Source organism: Heliangelus exortis, chromosome 1 (assembly GCF_036169615.1).
Source record: "Heliangelus exortis chromosome 1, bHelExo1.hap1, whole genome shotgun sequence".
NCBI classification, from domain to species: domain Eukaryota; kingdom Metazoa; phylum Chordata; class Aves; order Apodiformes; family Trochilidae; genus Heliangelus; species Heliangelus exortis.
Window position 1 is genome coordinate 149,755,943 of NC_092422.1, and position 19,055 is coordinate 149,774,997.

At 46.1% G+C, this 19,055-nt stretch overlaps 1 protein-coding gene across 9 annotated transcripts in view; it reads right to left on the minus strand.

Moving 5' to 3' along the window:
• The window catches only part of LOC139791136 (aldo-keto reductase family 1 member B1-like), a 369,405-nt gene that overhangs the window by 18,499 nt on the left and 331,851 nt on the right, over positions 1 to 19,055 (minus strand). For 2 of the 9 annotated variants that reach the window (XM_071732974.1, XM_071732983.1), the window contains exons 3-4: positions 11,133 to 11,249; positions 9,892 to 9,969 (exon numbers count right to left, since the gene is read on the minus strand). In XM_071732974.1, coding sequence (XP_071589075.1) covers positions 9,892 to 9,969; positions 11,133 to 11,249 — 195 coding nt within the window. Of the gene's footprint in view, positions 1 to 4,608; positions 6,491 to 7,193; positions 7,277 to 8,056; positions 8,141 to 8,380; positions 8,460 to 8,641; positions 8,743 to 9,110; positions 9,234 to 9,891; positions 9,970 to 11,132; positions 11,250 to 12,039; positions 12,208 to 12,752; positions 12,900 to 17,671; positions 18,115 to 18,584; positions 18,668 to 19,055 lie in introns of those variants that run through there. The other 7 variants (XM_071732985.1, XM_071732984.1, XM_071732976.1 and 4 more) reach the window with 7 other exon arrangements.

The window sequence follows — 19,055 nt, forward strand, 5'->3', positions numbered from 1 at the left end:
TCGCGCTTCCCCCGTGGGATTGGGGGGCGGCAAAAAGGTCGGAGAGCGGCTCCAAAGCGGCTCGGGGCTGGGCTCGCTGGCACGGCCGGGCCGGGAGGGATCTCTTGGTGCCGGCAGCGCTGCTCTTGGGGACGTGCTGGCGGAGGGCACGGGTCCCCAAGCCGGGCTGCCCCCTTTCCACACTCCCTCCCCAACCCCTCGGAGCGCTCCCGAACCCCCTGCGGCCCGGCCGGCCCGAGAGGAGCTGGCACGGGGAGTGGGACCCAGCCTGCCACCGTCTCCCCCTTCGGGAGCGAAGCGCCGGGGGCATCGCCGACATCCCCGTTGCCTTCCATGTGCCCAGCCCCAGGACGGGCATCTTGTCCCCAGTGTTCAGCTGCACGCAAGCCGCCACGGCCCCAGACAGGGAAGCCGCCGGGCAGGGGTACCCGACCTGCCCATTTAATAGCCGCCCGGGGACAGACACCGCCTCAGGGCAGCCGGGCTGGTGTGGGTTAAGGCTGGCATCCCCCCCGGTACCCTCGGAGCTGCTCTCTCTGAGATGTGACCCCATCTCTGACCCATCTCTGTGATGTGACCCCTTCGGCCAGGGCTGCGGTGTCCCCGGGACAGCGGCGGTGGCCCAAGCTTGTGCAGAGTTCCCAGTGGGCTGGTGGCCTATGTGAATTTGGGAGGTTTTCAGCCTTCAGTGCTCCTCTGCAGGTGGGATAAACGTAGGCTGTGCTCGAGATAATAGCAGAGGGAAAGCGAGCTGCTTTGTAGGAGTAATTTAGACAGCAGTGATTTTAAAGAAGATTATTTCTATGTTAGGAGAAGTTTCTTTGAATTTTATTTATTTGTTTGTTTTTAAAACTGCAGAAGAATAGAGACTGTGATAAATGACTGAGTCTCTCGTGGTAGCAAGTGAGACTTAGTTTTATTTTGGCAAATAAAGGCAAGCAAACAGCTCTGGGTGTGTGGGGAGTCTCCGCTCCACTCACACACACACCGTAAAGTTTAATCTCTTGGCTTATATTCCATACTTTAATACATATTCATAACTATTCTTCTAGATATTCATGTCTACTCTAGGAGTAGGCTGGGTTATGTTTATTAGTTCTTGGAAGAGGTGGGCCTTGAAAGGCCCATGCCCACTTTATCTCTGAGGGTCTTTTTGACTCTCATCTGGTGGTCATTGGATGAAGTCAGTAGTCTTCCTCAGTCTGCCCTCTCCTTACCCGTCGGTTCCGCACATGGGCTTCTCCGCTCCTTCCTGTGCAACACCATGCAGTCAGCAGCAAAACCAGCTTAGGTTAGGACAACAGGATATACATTGTAGCCTTTTTTAGGGTACAGGAACTGTGTATGTCTTGTTTCTTGTTCCCCTGAGCCTTGTAGTTATACAAGGAAAGGTTACATCTCATTCCCCTGATTCAACATTGTGCCATATCGACAGGAATCTCTGTGTCTGCATATTTCACAGAGACTTTTTAATGACTCTCATTCTGATCACATTGTCCCTCTATTGTCAGGGAGGTGCAGGCCATATTTGAGAATAAAATGTAGAAATAAATGGTAGGTTGTCTGTAATTACAATCGCGTTACAAGCTGGCTTTGAAATTTTCCAGATAAAAGCAGGCTGTTTTGTTGAAGTGCTCACAGCACAGTGGAAAACAAAAGTACCTGTAAGATCCAATAGATAGTTCAGGATGTTATGTTAAGGCCATCTGGGAAGCTTTATTCAGGATCTGGGAAGAACTTGTTCAGGGAAGAGTTTATTCAGGTGCAAGCTTTAGTTGAGAGTATAGTAGTGCATTTTTCTCTGTGTGCCTTTCCCACAGCAGATGTTCAGTTGCTTTGTACTTTTTGCTTTGCTTACCTGAGGGCAGACAAGGTAATTGGTTGTCTCTTTAATCTTCCTCTTGTTTTGTGTCAGCACAATCACCCAGTATCAGCAGATGTGATATTTCAGTTGTATCACAAAACAGTTATATAATGCAGTGTTTGCCTTTTACTTGTTTCTGGATCCCTTCTCTGAAAATCTCCTCTGAGTATGCGTAAGACTCCTGGGATTTGGTTCTAAGGTCAGTGAAATCCATGGAAAGACTGTGATTAGCCTGAGTGCCTGTTCCTCAGTTATGTTGACAGTATTAAAAGCAAATTGCTTGCAAATAAGACCTCTTGCTATCCAAGTTGAGGCGTTCTCACATTTTCTCTTTTCTTTCCTACTGTCCCTCAGTAGATGGAAACAAATACCAGGAATCTACACAGCTGCAGGAAGGCTCCCTGTGCCCACCAAGGCCTTCTGCCTGGTGGGCATTCCTGCTGGATACTCCTGATGGTGGACAAGGGACCAGAGCTAAGGTTAACAGAGGCACGGAGCTGGTGCACAGAGCAAGTACTGTTGGAGAAGCGGACTATGTGCTGTTGTTTGTGCTTAAACAGCACAGCTTTCCATGCCTGAACTCTGTCTTGGTCTTAATTATTACCAGAAGTCACGTGGAGACTTGTCCTGACAAAGACTGCCTCCCTCTAGAGAAGTCACCCTATTTTGAACCGTCAAAATCATGACCTGCACTGATAGGCAGTCCCCTTTTTGCTGATGACTGCTAAATTTTATGCAATATGCTCTTCAGAATTTTTTTTGCAAAATAACGTGTTGAGCTGTGCCTGTGATTTTCTTTCCCAAGGCAGCCTGAAGACCAGCTGAAGTACCAGTCTGTCATTCTTTGTATTTCCTGGATGCTTGAGCTTGTGGTGTTATGCTGACAGTTGATTAATAATCAGCACTGATTATCATGCTTTGACTCTAGGTGTTGGAGGTCTTGCTGCAGGAAATGCCAGAATCAGAGTTGGTATTGGAGTGGTACCAGAGAGAACCGGTGACAACAGAAAGTTGTGTTTTGAGCCTGTGAAAGTCTGCAAAACCCATCTGGCCAGTAAGATGGGAGTCTCCTATACAAAAAGGTAGAAGTTTGCTTGTTTTCATTCTTTTGAGTGTGTCTTTTTGGGGAGAGGTTTCAAATCATCACGTTTCTGTGGCAAGGAGCCGAGCAGAGTGTGCGGTGACAGGTAATGAGACTTGGTAGAGGCACTGCTGAGAAATGCAGTTTGTCCTTTTCACTTTCTTCTGAAGTTGTTTCCTCTGCAAACTCCTATTCTCCTGTCAAGGTGAGTGCTTGGTTTCCCCCAGTAGTTTCTTGAGGGAGAGATGTCTTGGGCTTTTAATGGAAGACTGGGGGCAGAAGGTTTGCATTTTGCTTTGCTGTTTGTGCCTGTTGGTGTGATATCCCAGATCGTACCAAGACATGGGAGCTGTCAGTTGTTTCTCTGTCCTGGAGGCCTGGCTGGGGTTGTTGAGATGATGGTGGGGGTCTTTGGGAAAGATGTACTGCATGCATCAGTGGGTGCCAGATAGCTTGGGAGATACTGCAAACCATGTGCCAGATAAAATGCTCAAGTGTTCCTTGCAGGAGAAGAGGAACTGTGTGTGAGGAAGGGTCTGATTCGATCTGTGTGCAAGGTTTTGCACAACAGCTGGCTGCTTACTGTAGCACCTTCCAGGCTTGTTGTGTTGACATTTGCACACAGTAATTCTAATTCACCAGGAATATCATAGCCACAAGAGATAAGCAGTGTTTGACATGTTTGAACAAGACGTTCCCAAATGATCAAAGTCAGTACAAACCTTACCAGCAGGAGGGCTGCCTTGTTTGCTCCTACCCCTCAACAACAGAATAACACAAGTCTCCCTTGAGAGAGAGGCTGCCCTCTGAGGCCTGTAGGGAAAATCAGCACCACATGGTTTTATTGATGTGAATTGTCCCAGGAAGGGATTGTGACCATTAAGTGCAGGTGACCACAGCTGACTTCACCTCTGTTCACAGGAGAAACAGTGCATTAGGTCTGGAGAACCTAAAGAGCCAAGAGCAGCCCTAGACCTTTGCATAATGAATCACACTGCATGCTGCTGCCTTGTTTTATCCAGATATCTCTCAGCTGTGATGGGAGCTTAGAGCCTGGGCCTGAGTTAGGTGCTTGCATGTTCACTGTGGACACTTAAAAGTTAGGGAGGATGAATACCCTGAGACTGCTGCACATTACTTCAGAGTACAGGACGAGTATGGGCAGTGAAAAGTGTTTAAAATACAGAAATGTATTTAAAAAAGAAAAGCAACCCAGCGACTCACAAACACAACAAAAACCAAAGGTGCAAGCATTGCCTCTTGTAAATTCTGATTCATTTGCCTACAATAAGTAAACCTTAGTGTTAAGATTTGAGCTCCCATACCTCTTCTCTATTTTTCTGCCTCATCTTGAGGCTGCATGTTACGTTCTTTTGGAATGTTTTGGTTGGGAATATTTGGATGAATTGATATGCTTGGTTAGATAAATTCTAGGACTTGTATGGATGTGTATTTTAGAGTATTTTATGTGATCTTTATATATCAGAGTACCAAGATGAGTATTTGTACATTGTGTGCTTTTTCCTGTTGGAATGAGTTAAGTACGAACAACATCTAAACCTGTAATGTTTAGAGGAGGTCCATTGTCCCATCTCCCAACCATACGACTCAAACCCTAAATGCAGGTTTTGTTCACACCTCATTTCAAAGAAGAAAAGCAAGCTTGGCATAAAAAGGTTGATTTATTTTTGTAGTTTTCACAGAATAAAGGAGCACCAGGGAATGTGGCACTGCTAAGCTGAATTCACCAAGTGGACCAATAGAGGAATAGCTTTTCAGGGAGAGTGTCACATAAAGCACAGAAAGGGTCAAATGAGATATGGATGTGAAAGCGACAGGAGAATGATACCTGGAAGTATTCATAATATATATTATATATTGTCCCTCATTTGCTACTCCATTGAGTCATCACAGTTTCACCTGGAGGAAATACAACACACAACTTTGACTTGTTTCAGCATGAGGCTCTGGGCAGTGGCTTGGCACTAACACAGACTATTACATCTCCTAATAATCAGTGTCCTCATAATTTTTGATACCTATTAATGATGTTTGCCCATAGTCCTACTGTGGGTTTATGCAGCTAGATGTCAGCACAGACTGGCAATCCTAGCAGCACCATAAGGCTTTCCAACCATTCCATGTATTGTTCTCCTGTCACTTTCACATCATAGCTCATATGACCCAAGCCTCCTCACACAGTTCTTGTCTACATGGGCTGGTAAGCCCACGGTTCCTTAGATCTAGTGATTCTACTCCACAGCAAGGTAAAACCTTGATGCTCCTGTGACATTCCACCTCTCAGCCTGTCGTCTGTCTGACATCTTTCACGCACGTACTCGTACTTGCAATAAAGTACAATGCAAGAAGCTCAAGCTTATGGAGTGCATTCATTGTTGCACACTGTATTACAACAGAAGGCAGTATGGCACAAGCACTGTCAGCTGTTGTGGGGTCCTAATACTATTAAGCATCACAAAAGCCATTTTCTGTTTATCATCTTGTTGTCAAGGAAGATTCTGGACCAGAGAGTTGCTCAAGATACAACTCAAACCTCATATGCTTTCATCAGACCCTGCACCTCAGTCTGGTGTGCAGGTTGCAGATCAGAGTTCAGTAGCTGTCCTGCAGATGCCCTGTGTCCACCAGCCCAAAGCACATTGCACTTAGAACTCCTCAAGTGCCATGCAGCACCTCCTAGCTATCCCAGCACTGCTCCTCCCCCACAAGGGACAGTTTTTATCAAGGGGAAGTTTTACTCATACACACAGTTACAGTTAAGAGAGACCTATTCCAGTTACCGTGCCAGTGAGACAGCACAGCACATCCTGAAGGGACAGGACACTTAGAATCATAGAATTGGCTGGGTTGGAAGGGACCTCTGAGATCATCAAGTCCCACCCTTGATCCACTACCACTGCAGTTACCAGACCATGGCACTGAGTGCCACATCCAGTCTCTTTTTAAATATCTCCAGGGATGGAGAATCCACCACTTCCCGGGGCAGCCCATTCCAATGCTTGATCACTTACTTCAGTCATCTCAGTGTCAGGCTCTGAGCAGCAGCTCAGTTATTAACAGCTTCACCTCACACCTTCTGCTTCTATATAGGATCAGTCACCTGCTTAATACAGTCTCCCCTCTCCCCCCAGTTTCTGTTGCTCTGGGTTTTTATAGCCAGATGTTAGCACAGGCCACCAACCCAATCAGTCCACAGTGGTACCACTGTCAGCTTTACAGCTCTTTCAGGTGCTGGTTTCTTCTTGCTTGTTGATCCACAGTCCATATTAAGGCTTTTTTTTTTGTTCCACCTTTTTTTTTGTTCAATTTTACTAATTTCCTTCCATCAAAGAATTAAAAACCAAGCAAAGTCACTGAATACATTTACTATGCCTTTGCTGGCACGTGAGAGACAGGGTGTAAGACACATTGTGAAAAACTAGGGAACAGCAGAAGCTCATCAGAACCCAGAGACCTGCAGGAGGGCAGGATAAAAGCATCTTCAGTATTCTACATTGAAAGGGTACTCCTTGAGATTTTTGCACCTGGAAGAAATCGAAGAGGAAAGATTACTCTCAAGGCTGAAATAAATGGCAGATAGAACTACACTGGGTGTACAAAGGAGCCTTCAAAGAGGCTTTGAATTGTGTAACAGCAGAATGAAGAGAATCTGTAGTGTAGAAATAACACCAATATAGTGGTGGCACCACATTACTTTTTAGCTAAAGAGTTAAAGACCACACTGCTTACAGAGAAAACATCAATTCTTGTGGCTCTCCAGACATGATTTCTTGCCTGGCTATAGGCTTCCAAGTAATACATCTGCAAACATATCTGCTGTACTACACTTCAGGTGGTCATTCCCTCCCCCAGTTTCTCCTATGTCAGAGCTGACATAAGTCTATATGGTAATTTTTTTCTGAGGTCTAAGTTTAAAGATGCCTAATGCTCAGTTCTCCATCCTGGGTATAGCAACTACAGCCCTCCTTTTGGAATTCCAGGCACACATGTCCTGGAGATAGGATCTGTGGCAAGTACATAGTATGACTTATAACCATCCTGTAGTCAGTAAAAGTGAAAACATAACTTCAGTAAGATTTTTAAATAGCAGATGCTTCATGTCTCAAATGATTTCAAATTCCAAAATATACTCATAGTATATAGCTGTATAGTACAGCTATACCAGTACTTGCAATGCTAAAGATGACTGAAAATATAAGAGTTTGAAGCAAACGAGCTATCACTTACGTGACCATTTCACAGATTCTCCAGTTTCTATTTAAGCTTAAAAGGGTTGCCATCTCCTCTTTAGTCAATTCAAAGTCAAACACCTAAAAAGAAACAGCTAGAAATCACCTATTTGAACAAATCAAATCAGAAGCAAAATTCAGAAGATTAAAAAACAAGTTCACATCAGAAATAGCACTGATTAGACACAGTGACTTTATGAGACAGGAAATGGAAGCCTCTTTGGATTGTCAAAACTCTCCTGGCAGAATGAAGACAAAACCCCAAAGATCATCAGTTACAGTAATATGTACCAGGTGTTCCAAGGGGCTTGATGAGCCATCAGTGTTGCAGAATTTCTCTATTTGTGGAAGATAAATTTCTCACCAATTCCAAAGAAACAACTAGAAGACTTCCACAAACTAGAAGACTTCCACATTTCAACAAATTAAGCTATGTTACTCCTGCAGTCTTGATGTCCAATATCAGGATATTCCCCCTCCCCTGATTTAACAGTCTGAGGAGCAATGTGATTTATTAAATACCAGGACTCTTTCCTTAATAAATCTTACTCTACAAATTAAGGAATGATACTGCATGTGGATTCCAAGCAAATCCTGCCCACCATTTGATCCACAAGTTACAGATCAGGAACACCACGTAAGGTGTCCGATAAGGTCATCAGCATATTTTTTCCAAGAGTTCTGCTTATTTCCATTCTCCAACTGTAGTTTTCACTGTAGCCCTAGCTTTCAGACAGAAAAAGCACAGTCCTCTTGCCTGACAAGGATGCAGAAAGGGTGAGAAAGGATCAGTGTTTGCTCAGCAGGGGGAAGCCCTTCCATCCATGAAGGGCAGCACCCAACTTGCTCATCATAGCTCACCTTGAGGTTCTCCACAATGCGCTGGGGTGTGACAGACTTGGGAACCACAATCACATTCCTCTGGATCTGGAAGCGGAGGAGAACCTGCAGGAAGAGACCACTGAGTCAGAGAGATCATATGAAGCTGGTCAAGCACCTTCTTCTGGCTGAGGGTCAAAGAGCTTCTTCAAGCCCATATTGCAGGCCACAGAGTGGACAACATGCACTGCTACTTAACACCACAAAAGAGCAGCAAGGTTCACACAGAGCATCGATGGAGGCTGCACTCTCTCTTCTGGCATAGTTTCCTTAGTGGCTATGTTACTCAAAGGTGCACTTACATACCTGTGCTGGGCTTTTGTTGTGCTTGGCTGCAATCTCTTTGACCTTAGGGTCTTCAAGGAGAGAAGGCTTATCTGAACCACTGCATAGAGAAAAAAAAGGAAGGAATGGCAAAGAATCCCTGCAGAAAGACTTTCCCTAGTATGCATATTAAAAAAAAATAAAATAAATTATCAGTGCATACACACCTGTGCTCATTCGATTACTTATTCAATTAATTTGAATGTTTCAGATTTAAACCACACTACCCCACATGGAAATTACCTGTCAGGGCGCCCAAGGGGGCAATATGCTGTCACAGTGATCCCTTTGGATTGGCAATAGTTGATAAGCTTTTCCTGGGAAAGGTATGGATGACACTCGATCTGCCAACACAGGAGTAGAGACTGTAGAACTACTGTTGTGTTCCCATACTCCAGAGATTTTCTTCTGAATCTTAATTTCTTAATTACAGGCTGCTTTAATCCTACCCTGCATGTGGTTTATGTGCTAATACAAGACTATAGTTGTAGAGGGCACCAATTTTATACTGAGTCCTTATGTGCTTTTTGGATTTGCAAACAGGGATTCAACAAGGTGAGACAAAAAGGACCTTTTTGTACTGAGAAATATTAAGAGCAGAATTTAGAGTACATATTGTGTCTAATTTGTTTTCCCTTTTTCCATCATTCAACTGCAAACACATCTTTATAATCCCTGAAAACTATTCACCTGCAGTCACTTAGCAGTTTACCTGGTTATTTGCAGGCTTGTGCTTCAGTCCTGGCTTGTTCAAGATTCTTTCAATCTGCTCATGGTTAAAGTTGGAGACTCCAATGGCTTTTACCAGACCAGCATCCACCAGCTCTTCCATGGCCTAACACAAAGAGGAGCAAGGGTCAGCATTCAGTGTACAAGGCATGACCTGAACATATTCTCTGATGTGACTTGTTCCCCTTTATGAGAAGTACAAAGGAACTGTTTGGACTTGCCAAGTTTTTGATTTGTAAGGGTAAAGTGAGTACTGGTATTACCTATGCCATGTCTTCTATTACACCAAAGCCTATAATCATTGCTAAAACTGAAATTCATCAAGCTAAACAAGTAAAATACTCTAAATCTGAAGTATTTCTGGACATTCTGGACAGCATTGGAGAGCTATTCCTTAAGGAGGACATCAGGATCACAACTTAAGTGTCTATTTCTGCACATTTGTTTGGGCAGTTCAAGAACCGAATGAAAATGCTGGTGAAGAAAAATCGTACAGTATGGTCAAGAAAATAACTTCTTTTAAGCTCAGTCTGGTCTGCAGCTCCACTGGAAGTGACTGTGCAGCTCTGTGACTTGAGATGCTAATCCACAGTGAATAGGAACAATAGTGTAATTAACCATGCACATTCTTAAAAGCTACCACATACTTCTGTGAATTCTTTCCAACTCATTCTGCATACATGCATGAGCCACTCTGTGACTGCTGAAGCTAACACCACTGCTGAGGACAGAAGGTATGAGTCTTCCACTGTGGCTGAACTTACCTCCCATGTATGCAGAATATCTGTGTTGCTGGGTATAGCCATGCCTTTGCCATCTGTGGGAAACAGCTCCTCTCCTGCCTGTCAGTGACAAAGAAAATGCTTGAATATCTGTTGAGAAGGTCCCTTAAAACCATGAGAGCTCACACCCATAATAGACTAAACTTCTACTGCAGGCAAAACCAATTTCTGTCTAGATTCAATCTTTCCTTCCTGAGGAACAGAAGGGATTGAAGTAATCTCTGCCAGTAACCATTGCCTTAAAGACCCCTCAAAGTGATGACTCAGTCAGACAGGTACAGGAAAACACACCACTCAGAACCATAGCCTCCTCCTGTCCCATGCATGTTCTCTTCATATATTGTTCTTTCCTGCTCACGTAGGAAGAACTCTTTTTTTCTTTTTTCAAAAGGGCATCAGAGGACTTAAGTAGTAAAAATAGGTAGTTTTGGTCTACACAACACCAGACCTGCTAAAAAGAGGTATTCTGTGCAGTGACAGCTCTTCCATGATAAAGCTCTGTATTAAGCTGCTAATACTAGGAAAATTAGAAGTGCCTTTGCATAAAGTTTATGAAAAAAGATACCAAGACTGAACTCTGTTGAGCAGCTGTTTGCTACTGTCACCATGAGATAGCTTAATTTTCATGACTTTTTTAACATAAAGCTACAATGAAATAAAGCAGTATTAGTACGAAATAAAGATAAGCATCCCAAAAGCAACAGGTAGGATCAACTCCCTTCACTGGTCTCTGAAAGAGTTTAGGTCTCTCCAAGAAGTTTCACCTTTTGAATGCCTGTTTCAGTGAAACAACACCAAGGCTCCTACAGGCAACGTCAGGTCAATCTGTACTGTGTTAAGAACTTGGTAATTAAAGAGAGAAATGGAAAACACCTATTTTCTCTTCATCTGAAACACACAAAGGCAGCAAAGTGCAGCCCTCCTTCCAGCAAGGGGTAATAAACTGATTTGTAAGAGAAAGGGAGAGCAGAGGACAAGGACACCTGCCCCTACTTTTCAGACCATCACCCGCAGGATCAAAAGGGTGTGCAGCAGCAGCCTTGGGTGCAGAGATCAAGATTCACATGGCCAGAGTCAAGCTGAGCAAGAGAGCAGTGCTGGTACACAGGACAGACACATGATTGTCCTTCTCAGCCAGAGCAATTGTTGGGCTATAAAGCCATAAAGCTTCCCAAAACTGATAGTCACAAGAAACAAAGCACAGGGCATTGCCCCTGCTGTACCTTGAAACCAAAAGGCCAGTGCACAAGGTAGAGGTCCAGGTAACCCACTTTCAGGTCAGCAAGAGTCTTCTGGCAGGCTCCCTTCACCAGTGATTTGTCATGAAATGTGCACCACAGCTGGAAACAAAAACAAAGCACACCGTGACCCCTGTTAAAGCTCTTGGTGTTAAAGCTCTTGGGCACTTCTGTGCACAGGACAGAAATGCTCTATCTTCTTTGAAGGAACTAGACCATCCTAGCACTCTTCAGATGGGGCTTGCTCTGTTATGGGACTGGTGACACTGAAGGCAATATGTGCAGGGCCAACACAGGTATTTGGGTAGGATCACAACAGAGAAAGTTCTCTGGTTGCATTAGTTAGGACATAACTTATGCTACCCTTTTACATAGGGTCTGCCTTTGCAATAGGTGGCTTTAAAGTCAAGATGTTTATCTGTCATTCCTGACCATGCATAAAACCCTGCCAAGAAAATAAAGTCACAAAGACATGGTTGGCACCAACCTGTACCAAGATAAAAAGCAACTTCAGAGTCCAGCCAAATACCTCACTTTCTTTAGTAAGCAAGAAAACCACCAACCACACCTTCCTTGGGCCATGTGCTGAGCAGATTACTCTGTCCCAAGATGCCCAGAGCTTCATCTAGCTGCCACTAGATGGTTCAGATAAGGGTGGTGCTTCTCCTTGCTCAAAGTTCAGAGAACTCTCTCTTCCTATCCAGTGGTTACAACAATAAAAATTGCTACCAGCAAAGCCTGCATCAAACTGTATCACTGTGCTTATGAAATGAAACAAGAAAGCAGTGCCACGATGGATCACTTTCACAAGTTTTTCTAATGCTACAGCATAAAACTATGGCTTCCTGATGTAAAAATATTACAGACAAGCACATCTGGCCACAATCCTTACCTTACTGACAACAAAGAGGTCCTCTCGTTTCACAGCACCTTCCTTGATTTTCTGCTGGATCCCATCCCCAATTTCCTTCTCGTTTTGGTACAGGTAGGCACAGTCAAAGTGGCGGTACCCAGCATCGATGGCAGCCATCACTGCAGCTTCCACCTTACCTGGTGGGGACTGAAGGGAAAAGGGTATGACATGGCTTGGCTTGGGATTCTCACAAGATGCTCCTTGGGTAGCTAGAGGGGAAAGAAACACACACAGGGGCTTTCGGAGGAGCTTTCCCAGGGAGTTTTTTTAGGCCTGCAGGCAACTCAAGCAGAGGCTCCTGAGGCTCAGGGTAGCCTCCAGCTGTCCCTCTGTCACCCCACTCCAGGCAGGGCACAGCCCAGCAGCTCTGCAGAGATGACGCCCCGACACCGGGCCAGTTCTCCGGAGCCGGGCCAAGGCCTCCTCACTCCCCCACGACGCTTCCCGGAGGAGAAGCCCCGGCACCTGCCAGACGGGGGGCTCAGGCTCAGCCCAGCGGAGGGGCCTCAGCGACCCGCGTCCCCGGGCAGAGCCCTGCAGCGGTGCCAGAGCTCGGGCTGCAGCGAAGGGCTGAGGGGGCAGGGAGGGACCCACGGCGCCAAACGCCGCGGCTGCGAGAGGGGAACCCGGCCGAACGCGTTGATGGCGCCAGCAACGCTGCTCCCGCTCCGGGAACGAGAAGCCGAGGTTACCTTCCATGTGCCCAGCCCCAGAATGGGCACTTTAGTAGCGGCGCCCAGCAGCACGTACGTCGCCATGGCTCGAACCGGGACCCCCTCTCACTCCCGGCACTTTCACAGTCTCCGGTCCGGTGCGTCCCGCCCCGGGGGTGGAGCCCGCCCTCCGCCCTCCGCCCTCCCCCCCCTCCGCCCTCCTCCCCCTCTCCGCCCTCCATCTCAGGTTGATGTTTCCTTTAATGTTTCTTACTCAAAATCAAGTTCAGTTTTGATTCACATTGTCAAAGAGGCATTACAAGTCCTGCCCTTATCTAAAGCAGTGTGCCATGACGTGACATTTATATGATGACAGGGGCACGGACATTGTGAGCTGATGTTTAGGGTCCTTTTGCAAAGCATTTATGGATGTTTGTCCCTGCTTATGAGATGCACTTGCGCTGAATGAGGCATAAGGAAATAGATGTGGAATGAAAGGTGTTGCCTGGGCTCCATTTATCAACAAACCAGGTGGCCTTACTGGAGTTTGTGTCTGTACACGTGTGTGTAGATACCCACATACATACATCAGGCACACACTTCCTATGGTCTGCTCTCCCTCCCCTCCTCCCCCCCTCCACCTCCAGAACTTGGTAGCGCTCGTAAGGAGCCAATCACCGCTCAAGTGCTGCCCTGATGGCAGCGCCGCCCAATCAGCAGCCAAGCGAGGCAGCCAATGGGAATGAGCCCCGGCCGGTTGCTATGGTAAGGTACGGGGGGAACTACCTGCGGGTGACGGTGTGGGGGGATTCTTTACATCGCGCCTCAGCCGTACTCGGGGACGCTTCCAAAGTCCCCTCCCTGCCTCCCTCCGGCCCGTAGTAACTTCATCCTAGGGTGGTGTTTCACAGCCGGAGCCGACACCTCCTTCGGGCGGACGGCCGCAGCCGGAGGAGTCACCCGACAGCTGCCCGTGGCAGGCCACGTGCCGGGCCCAGCGGACCTCGCAGTGACCCGGCTCAGGCGGTCCTTGTGCTCAGAGTCGGTGTCCGTGTGCCCACAGAATCATAGAATCATAGAATTGGCTGGGTTGGAAGGGACCTCAGAGATCATCAAGTCCAACCCTTGATCCACTGCCGCTGCAGTTACCAGACCATGGCACTGAGTGCCACATCCAGTCTCTTTTTAAATATCTCCAGGGATGGAGAATCCACTACTTCCCTGGGCAGCCCATTCCAATGCTTGATCACCCTCTCTGTAAAGAAATTCTTTCTAATATCTAACCTAAGCCTCCCCCGGCACAACTTGAGACCGTGCCCTCTTGTCTTGCTGAGGGTTGCCTGGGAAAAGAGACCAACCCCCCCCTGGCTACACCCTCCTTTCAGGGAGTTGTAGAGAGTGATGAGGTCTCCCCTGAGCCTCCTCCAGGCTGAACAGCCCCAGCTCCCTCAGCCTCTCCTCATAGGATCTGTGCTCGAGTCCCTTCACCAGCCTGGTTGCCCTCCTTTGGACCTGCTCCAGCACCTCAGTCTCCTTCCTGAACTGAGGGGCCCAGAACTGGACACAGGACTCGAGGTGTGGCTTCACCAGGGCTGAGTACAGGGGCAGAATCACTTCCTTGAACCGCTGGCCACGCTGTTCCTGATACAGGCCAGGATGCCATTGGCCTTCTTGGCTACCTGGGCACACTGCTGGCTCATGTTCAGCTTCCTGTCAATCCAGACTCCCAGGTCCCTCTCTGCCTGGCTGCTTTCAGCCACCCTTCCCCAGCCTGGAGCTCCCCATGGGGTTGTTGTGGCCAAAGTGCAGGACCCTGCACTTGGCCGTGTTGAACCTCCATCAAATATGTGGGCAACAAAAGGAGGGCTAAGGAGAATCTCCATCCTTTCTTGGGTGGTGGTGACAAACTAAGTGACAAAGAATAAGAAAAAATCTGAGGTACTTAATGTTTTCTTTGCCTTAGGAGTAATACCTGTTGTTTCCTGGTTACCCAGTCCCCTGAGCTGGAAGACCGGCAGGGGGTGCAGAATTGGGGCCCCCATAATCCAAGAGGAGATGGTTGGTGAGCTGCTTCACCAGTCAGACACCCACAAGTCTATGGAGCCAGGTGGGATCCACCCAGGGGTATTGGCAGAAGTGCTCACTGAGCCACTCTCCATCATTAACTGGAGGTGACCAAATGTAATTCTCATATAGAAGGGCTGGAAAAAGGATACAGGGAACTACGGGCATGCCAGTGTGACCTTGGTGCAGAAGAAGGTTATTGAGCAGATTATCTTGAGTGCCATCATGTCACACATGTGGGACAGCCAGGTGGTCATGTGAGTGGCAGCTCATGTTTGGCTAACCTGATCTCCTGTGGCAAGGTGACCTGCTTAATGGATGGGGGAAAGGCTGTGGATGTGGACTACCTGGACTTCAGAAAAGCCTCTGACACCATTTTCTACAGCATTCTCTTGGAGAAACTGGCTTCTCATAGCTTGGAGACATTGAGTTGCTGGAGTGAGTTCACAGGAGAGCAACCAAGCTGGGGAAGGGTCTAGAGAACAAATCTTACAAGGAGTGGCTGAGGGAACTGAGGTTGTTTAGTCTGGAGAAAAGTCTGGAGGCTGAGAGGAGATCATATTGCTCTCTACAACTACCTGAGAGGAGGTTGTAAGAGGGTGGGTGTTGTTGTCTTCTCCCAGGTAGCTAGTGATTGAACAAGAGGAATGGTGTCAAGTTGTGTCAGGGAAGGCTTAGATTGGATATTAGGAAAAATTTCTTTGCAGAAAGGGTTTTTAAGCATTGGAACAGTCTGCCCAGAGAAGTAGAGGAGTCACCATCCCTGCAAGTATTTAAAAGATACAGATGTGATGCTTAGGATGCTTAGTCTAGTGGTGAACTTGGGAGTGCTAGGTTAATGGTTGGATTTGATGATCTTAAAAGTCTTTTCCAACCAAAACAATTCTATGATTCTCTGAAATAAGTTAAAATCACAAAGGTAGTGACCCCCTGGGGTTTACCCTTTAGACTTCTCCTTCCAGTGAAGTTCCTTATCAAAAGATAAGCACTGAGTGCTGTTGTACCCTGATCTGGCTTGTGCTTTTGCAGGGTTCAGCTCCTGCAGTGCACTTTTGCCATTGCCACAGGCTATTCTTTAATACCTCCCTTGTGATACATGCTGGGGTGTTGCAATACCTTCTTGGAATTCACCCCATCAGTTTACCTGGTGGAGAGCCTGTTTCATTCAGTGGCATGTTGGCCTAAATTTGGCATCAGTGAAGTCCAGTAGCTGGCCAGTAAGATGGAGATCTCTATGAGAAAGGGCAGAAAACTCCAGTGTGTGTTCTCATTCTATTAAGTATGTCTTTTGAGGAGAGATTTCAAATCCTTGGCATTCCTGTGGCAAAGAGCTGGGTAGAGTGTGTAGTGACAGATAATGAGACTTGGTGGATGCACTGCTGAGAAATGCAGTTTGTCCTTCCTCACATTTCCTTCTATGATTCTTGCGTTGCTTCCTCTGTGAATTCATGTTCTCCTGTGAAGGTGGGTGCTTGGGTTCCCCCAATGGCTTCTTGAAGGAGAGATACCTTGGGCTATTAATGAAAAATCTGGAGCAGAAGGTTTGCATTTTGCATTGCTGTTTGTACCTGTTGGTGTGAGATCCCAGATCATGCCAAGACATGGGAGCTGTCAGTTGTTTCTCTGTCCTGAAGGCCTGGCTGGGGTTGTCAGATGATGGTGGAGCCTTTGTGGTCAAAGTAGGGTGAAACAGGATGCTTACCTTCTTAAATGGTGGGCATCAGTTCAACTTCTAGATGCTTATTAGGGCAGGAATGCAGAGAGGAGGGCAGAAATTTAATCCAATTATAATGCCTTGACCTTTTCCTTGCTCTGATTTCATGTCAAGCCAGGAGCATAATCTTAGGTACCACCACCATCTTTATATCTTCCTCATGGGGTTTAGCTGAAGACTTTAGTCTTTGATAATTCTGGTGCTTGGCTATTAATCTGATGAGCTGGTAAAACCGTGTATTTAAAATGAATCTCCAGAAACAAAACCATGAGCATACGCCCTCCCTTTCTGTGGCTGATCCAGACCAATTTGCCTGCCCTAAGTAGGCAGCTCCTGTGTGCCCACCCCTGACACCGTGGCCTGACTCAAGAAGATGACAAGGCTAAGCCCCTCTGATGCCTCCTTATTTTCAGTAGGTTGCTGTGGGTACCCTGGGGTGAGAGGAAAGTGTGTGTGGGAGAGCCCTTTGGTATGGGTGGGATGGGCCAGTGAGTGCTGCCCTTGGCTGAGAAGTGCCTGGATGGATTTGTGTGACTGCCCACAGTGCTGGCTCTGCAATGTTGGAGTTGGAGCCAGTGTTTGAGCAGGAGCTTTTCAAGGGAAAGACAGTACTTGTGATGGGTGGTGGACCTTCCCTGAATCTTTGGCTCCCATTCTATAGTAAATATTATACCTTCACTGGGGTCAATTACATGGTGTATTTTTTCAGAAGATTGATACCTCACCTTAGCCTAGAGGTTGTTGAGAGCTTTATGGGCTGCTTCCTTTGGGATGCTGGGAAACAGATGGTCTTGGACTATATCTTTGTGAAAGTGGAAATTTTGAAGAGAAGGTCCTAAGGTGCCAGTGGTTTGGGCTTAGTGGGGAGAGACTGAGTCCCCCCAGCTGGAGGGCAGAGATCATGCCATGTGTGTCATGTGAAATGCCCTCCTGGAACTGTGGGTGCAGTTCCTGGAGTTCGGGGGCAGGTGGCCAGCGTAGAGGGAGAAAAGTGACTCCCTCCTGAGGACTGGTTGTCTTCTGGTACCCACAGGAGAAAGTTCCAAGTGGCTTTTTTTGTCCCGGGAGTGTCCATGTCCCTGAAGTGCAGGTGACTGCAGCCAAGCTTTCTGGGTGTCTCTGGGTAGGAGGAAAGTTTTTCCTACTGGACGGAATAATGTTTTTTACTTTCAGCCAATAATGTTTTTGCATTTTGAAATTTTATTTAAAGTGTGGGGCAGTACTGATCAAACTGTAGATACATGGGGTTTTTTTGTAATTTGTAAATACCTGTTTTCTGCTGATGCAAGACTGAAGGCAACCATTGAATGGTGGTACAAACACTGCCCACTCTGCTTAGCAGCTCTGCATAGGCTTTTTAGCAGTTATCCTCATTTCTAATAAGCAGTAAATCCCACACTTTGTTCTGTATTCTTCATTGAAAAAACCCAACTCAAACTAATTTCATGGGATAAATATCCCATGTCTTCACTAGCAGCACCAGGGAAGATGCAGTAAGAAAACTAGATGAGACAGCTCAGAGTTAGAGCAGAGGCACATGAGACACCAGAGGTCTAGTGAAGGACATGCTACAAGCATCTTCAGTATTCTGCATTGAAAGGGTAGTCCTTGTGATTTCTGGACCTGAAAGAAATCAAAGAGAGATTGTTATTTTCATGGCTGAAGTACATGTTATGTAAAAGTGTATTGGGTGCATGGAGAAGCCACCAAGAGAAGATCTGTCATCATGTAATGGGCCCCACCTATGGCTTATCTATGTAATGATGCAAATAGAGTATGTGGAGATAAGCGTCCTCATTTCTCTAACACAGAAAAAAAATTAAATGAACATCTAGAACCCATTCTTGTAAATCAGAGTTTCCTCAGAAGCTTAATTCAAAATGAGAATGTAGGTTGTTTACATTTTTTGTTTTAAAAATTATAATATTAAACCTTTTCCTGAGAAAGTATTTTTGGGACAAATCATTTGGAGATTGAATTGGTATGATGTTTAATTAAACCAAATTTCAGGGTACTGAAATCTATGACACAAAATTCCTTGTAAAGAATTTTCAAAATTTAGGAGTCAGAAGGAAACAAGGAATGTCACTTACATGGCCATTTGACAGACTCTCCAGTTTCTATTAAAGCTGAGAATGGTTGCCATCTCCTCCTTAGTCAAGTTGAAGTCAAACACCTTACAAGAGAAACAGCTTGGAATCACCTCTTTGAAAAATCAGTGTGAAGAAAGACAAGATCAGAGAGCAGCTCAACTCTGGAGTGTGCGTTTTCAGTCAGGAACCACTAATTAACAGAGGAGCAACTTGTTTTATGGACCCAATAACTATTTTATGAGTATTGTTTATTCTATATACTTCTTATGGCATGTAACTATGTGTAGGCTCCCAGCAAGCTGTGCCTGCTGATTCATCCACAAGCCACAGTACAGGAAATGTCACACAAGACCTGTTCATCTGTCCTTACCAAAGGGAGGCCTGACTCTGCTACACTCAGCAGAGCGTAGGTAAGCATAAAGAAAGAAAAAGTTTAGTCCAAAGAAAGAAAAAGATTAGTTCTCCTGCCTC